Here is a 5355-nt window from a genome sequence, read left to right as displayed (position 1 = left end):
CTTCATCTCTCTGCCAATCTTCTTCCCACAATACCATATTGCTTCCTTGTTCCTACTAAGCGTGAGTCTAAGGATAGGGTACTGATAGAACTACCATTCCATATATCTCCTGATGTATTTAATCAAAGGAGGCGTTCAAATTAATGATAAATTGGTGTTTGCTCTGCAAAGTGGAGAAGTGTGAAAAGATGGTGATATTTTTCAGAAGTTGGAAGCAAAGTCATTCAGCTTAGTGTGCAAGTGCTTACCATTTTGTTTCTCTTTCTCCTTACCCCATGAGAAAGGTCTAAAGGACAGGTTATCCCTAGTCCTAGCTTCCAATGCTCTGCAGCAACCTTGCTGTGATTCTCAGTACCAAGTATTTCTAGGGTGTCTGATACTTTTCTCTGAGTTCAGGAGATGTGATCCTGAGTTCCCCTTGATGGGGAGTTAGGTTGGAAGTCTCCAGATGCATAGACATTCTGGATCTTCTTCAAGAGCCTCCAGAGAGCATTCTTCACTTCCTGGTTCCTTAAACTGTAAATTAGGGGGTTCAACATGGGGGTGACCACAGTGTAGAATACAGCCACTTGTCGGTCCTGATCCAAGTCATAACTGGAAGATGGTCGCAGGTACATGCGGATCACTGAGCCATACAGGAGCAGCACCACCAGAATGTGGGAGCTACAGGTGGACAAAGCTTTTTTTAGGGCAGCAGCTGAGTGTAGGCGGCCGATGGCAACACCAATCCTCACATAGGAGGCCAGGATGAAGAAAAAGGGGCTTATAACAATGGCTGCCCCTTCAGTGAAGATCAGCATCTCATTGAGCAGTGGTCGAGTACAAGATAGCTTGAGCAGTGGTGTGATGTCACAGAAAAAATGTGTAACCCGGTTGCCACAGAAAGTCAGCCGGGCAGCCAGCACACTATAGAGGAGACTGTTGAGGCTGACCACCACCCACGAGGACAGGGTGATGCGGAGACAGAGGCTGCGGGTGACGATGGCATAATATTGCAGTGGTTTACAGATGGCCACATAGCGATCATATGCCATGGCAGCCAGCAGGTGACCCTCCATGCTCCCTATAGCCATAAAGAAGAAAAGCTGGACTATGCAGTTCTCGAAGGGGATGGTCTTGAATCCTGTCACTGTGTGCACTAGCATCTGGGGGACAACAATGGTGGTCAGTAAAACATCGATGAAGGAGAGCTGTCTGAGCAGGAAGTACATGGGAGTCTGTAGTTTAGAATCTGTAGAGGCAACAACAATTAACATGATATTGCCTGTCACTGCCACCAGGTACATGGAAAGGATAACTCCAAAGATGACTGGCTGCATCTCTGGACGGTCAGATAGCCCCAGGAGGAGGAATTCAGTCACTTCTGTCCAGTTCCTAGTGTCCATTAGCCACAAAAAGGAATCCACATCATCTGCAAGTGGTAGGAACAAAAAAAAATGTTATTATTAATGAAGAACATCTCTGTAACACTTTTACATTTGGAAGCACTTTGTAATTATTATCTCATTCAATCCTTATAATCTCATTTGTTAGATGAGAGGTTAATATTTTCTCCATTTTTACAGACCAAGGAACTGAGGTTGAGAGAGGTTAAGTGACTTGCCCAGAATTACACAGTTTGTAGGAGCCTGCCTGAGGGATGATTTTACTCAGATTTTCCAGATCTCAATGTTAGGACTGACTTCTAATACCAGCCCCACCACCAAATTACTCTATAAATTTAAGTAAGTTAACTGAGATATCTCATGTTTCTTATCAGCAAAAGAAATTTGTGTCAGATGATCTCTAAAGTTCTCTGTAGTTCTTATATTTTATGTTCTTAGATCTTTCCCACCTCTAAAATTCTATAGTCTCACCTCACACCTAGAAGATTGGCTAACATGACAGCAAAGGAAAGTAATGAATGCTGGAGGGGATGTGGCAAAGTTGCATTGCTGGTGGTGTTGTGAATTGATCCAACCATTCTGGAGGGCAATTTGGAACTATGCCCAAAGGGCGCTAAAAGACTGTCTGACCTTTGATCCAGCCATAGCACTGCTGGGTTTGTATCCTAAAGGGATCATAAGGAAAAAGACATGTAGAAGAATATTCATAGTTTGTGGTGGCAAAAAATTGGAAAATGAGGGGATGCCCTTCGAATAGGGAATGTGGTATCTGTTGGTGATGGAATACTATTGTGCTGAAAGGAATAATGAACTAGAGGAATTCCATGTGAACTGGAATGACCTCCAGGAAGTGAAGCAGAGTGAAAGGAGCAGAACCAGGAGAACATTGTACAAAAAGACTAATACACTGGGGCACAATTAATTGTAACAGACTTCTCTACTAGCAGCAATGCAATGATCCAGGACAATTCTGAGGGACTTATGAGAAAGAATGCTATCTAAATTTAGAGGAAGGACTGTGGGAATAGAAACATAGAAGAAAAACAACTGCTTGATTACATGGTTTGATGGGGATATGATTGGGGATATAGACCCTAAATGATCATCCTGGCGCAATTATCAATAATAAGGAAATAGCTCTTGATCAATGACATATGTAAAACCCAGTGAAATTGTGCATCAGCTATGGGAGAGGATTAGGGAGGGGACGGAAAGAACATGAATCTTGTAACCATGGAAAAATATTCTAAATTAATTAAATAAATTAAAAAATAAAATTTTATGATCTCATGTCACTTTCAATATTCTCTCTTCTGTATTCTAATACTACACACTCTAAGGTCACTTGCAAGGAGACAGCATGCATAACACAGTATGAAGATTTACTGAAATTGAGAAGCTTTATCTTACTTCCAGGCTTAATTCAACTGTCAGAGGATTTGGATTAAAATCTTAGTTCTATTTGATACCTGGCTGATTCTGCTCAAATCATTTTGGGACTGTTTTCTTATCTGTAAAATGAGGAGCAGAGAAGATGATGTAAAAGGCCCTATCTAGCTCTGAATCTGTTTTTTTTTTAAGCACTTCATGTTCTAGGGTCTGTTTCAGCACTAATATTCCATATTACAGTTTTATTTCACATTACTTCCTTTCATATACTCTGATCCAACCAAATGAGGCTAATCTTTCCAGACTCAACCTACTATCCCTCATAGCTATGCATTCAGAAAGGGTCCCCTATGTCCATATAGCCTTTTCTCTTCACCCTTACCTTTTAGAATTCTCTATAATAATGGATGGAAGGCTGATCTCAGAGCTAGGAAAATCTGAGTTAAAATACTACCTCTGGTGCATACTATGTGGTTATAGGTAAATAACTGTTTTAAGTCAATATCTAAAATCATAAGTTACAAAAAAGGTGAAAATCTGAATTGGTAGATGAAGTTTATTCATCTAGGAGTTCTTTATAACAATTTTCTGTTTGATGTTCAAAGCCCTTTATACTGTACTTCCACCCCTATTCTTGTTATAACTCATTGTCTAAGAAATATTCTTTGATTCAGTGGCACTTCTTTCTGTACAATAAACAATCTTCCTGACACTCCATCTTGACTACAGGTATTTTCATAGACTCTTTCCCATCCTTAGAATTATCTCCCTCCTTTCCTCCGCTTGTTGGTTTCCTGGCTTCCTTTACATTCCAAATAAAATCCCATCTTATACAGGAAACCTTTCTCAATCCTACTTACTTCCAGCACCTTCTCTCTGTTCATTATTTCTTTTTTATCCAATATATAGCTTGTTCATACATATTTGTTTGTTTATTGGTTCCTCCATTAGAATCTAAGTTCCTTGAGGGCAAGAATTGTCTTTTGCCTCTTTTCATATCATAAGCATTTAACACAATGCCTGGTACATAGAATGTACTTAGTAAATGCTTATTGACAAATTGACCACTATTCTAGTTCTGACCTTTGTCGCTACTTGCTTGGATGATTTCCATAGTCTTCTAATTGACCTCTCTTATTCACAGAATTATTACACATGATTTATCCCCCACCAGCCCCCCAAACTCAAGCTAATCAGGTTGAGTTTTCATCTCTATGTATTTCTATAGGCTATCCTACAGGATTATAAGCCTTTCTTCCTTACCCTTTGCCTTTTTAGATCTTCTGGTTTCTTCAATACTTTCTTCTGGTGCTACTTCCTTCATCAGGTCTGTTCTGATGTGGTCTATCACAATTGCTAGTGCCCATCCCCCTAAATATTTATCTCTATACATGTCCCTCCCTCAGTAAGGTATAAACTGTTGAAGAAAGGTTTTATTTTTTTCTATATTTTTTCTAAGATCACTGATAGGAATTTGGTAATCACATTTGCCAAAATTTTTTTGGCCTCTAGACATAATCTGGAGCTTGTGACTTGAACTTGCCCAGGACATTAAGATACTTTCCTATCAATCTCTTATTTATCTTTAGTTTAAACTCCCAGTTAAACCCTTTTGTTTTATCCTTCCCAAACAAAGATTTGGGATTTTCTTCTTAAAAAATAAGATGATTTCTCCTTGATCTTATGGCATTTTGTCTTTCTCTCAGATCAAATCTTGGTGCTCTTTCCCCTGACTCTATATTGCATCCACATTGCAAACAAATTCTGTTGAGTACATATCATAACTTGCCTGCTAGGATAAGTGACCACCTAGACTTCACTGGCTTGTGCTTCAGTTTGGCTCTTGAGTTTTTGCCTGGCCTCCCTAGAGCAGTGACTCAGATGCAACACAAATTCTGCCCCATCAATCATACAGAGGAAAAGGAGAAGGATAAGAGATGTGGGTGGAGGTAAAAGAGGAAGGTAATGTGGGATACAACATAGAGCCAGACAGAGAGGAAATGAACACTGGCATCTGAAGTAAAGAGGAATGTAATTAAAATTGGAGATTTTGCTCTGGTAGAGCTGACTCTTCTCAAAGGGAATTATATGCAAACTGAGAGTCTGTACAAAAGTAGAACTGAGTGAGAGGAAAGAGATCAAAGAATAATAAGAAAAATTACAATCAAGGGGCTGGGAATAAAAGAAAAAGTAAAAAAGATCACAAATTAATGAGAAAGATCTGAATAAGAAAATAACTTTCAAGCAGATAAACCAGCAGAAGGGATAATAAAAATAAGAATAAATAAAATCTCAAAAAGAGTCTAGAACAACATGGGCATGGCTTATACTATGAAGAAAAATTAACCCAAATTGTCTAATGAAAATGAAAATTCCATGAAGTCCCTAGAAATCATAAAATAATTTCAAATAACATCAAAATGATTCAAATCAGAAATAAACCTTTTAAAAGAAATTAAGAATGAAATTAGTAGGGTAATCAGAATCCTTCAAGAAGAATTAAAAAAAAACATGAGATGAAAAAATTATGACTATAATGTGGGATCTCTCCAAAGTAGGAGAGAATAAGAGAAGAGAGAGG

The 5355-nt window shown here is 38.7% G+C and overlaps 1 protein-coding gene across 1 annotated transcript; it reads right to left on the bottom strand.

Moving 5' to 3' along the window:
- Positions 1-392: 392 nt before the first annotated feature.
- Positions 393-1385, bottom strand: LOC100017292 (olfactory receptor 1361-like). Its single transcript, XM_001370858.4, has one exon. It carries the CDS (start codon positions 1383-1385, stop codon positions 393-395), a length of 993 nt encoding a protein of 330 aa, XP_001370895.3.
- Positions 1386-5355: the final 3970 nt, after the last annotated feature.

Source organism: Monodelphis domestica, chromosome 1 (genome assembly GCF_027887165.1).
Source record: "Monodelphis domestica isolate mMonDom1 chromosome 1, mMonDom1.pri, whole genome shotgun sequence".
NCBI lineage: Eukaryota > Metazoa > Chordata > Mammalia > Didelphimorphia > Didelphidae > Monodelphis > Monodelphis domestica.
Note: the sequence above shows the minus strand (reverse complement) of the source record. Positions and strands in the feature narration are given on the sequence as shown.

Coding starts and splice junctions, on each gene's coding strand:
- LOC100017292 (XM_001370858.4), bottom strand. CDS start 1,385: ATGGACACTAGGAACTGGACAGAAGTGACTGAATTCCTCCTCCTGGGG.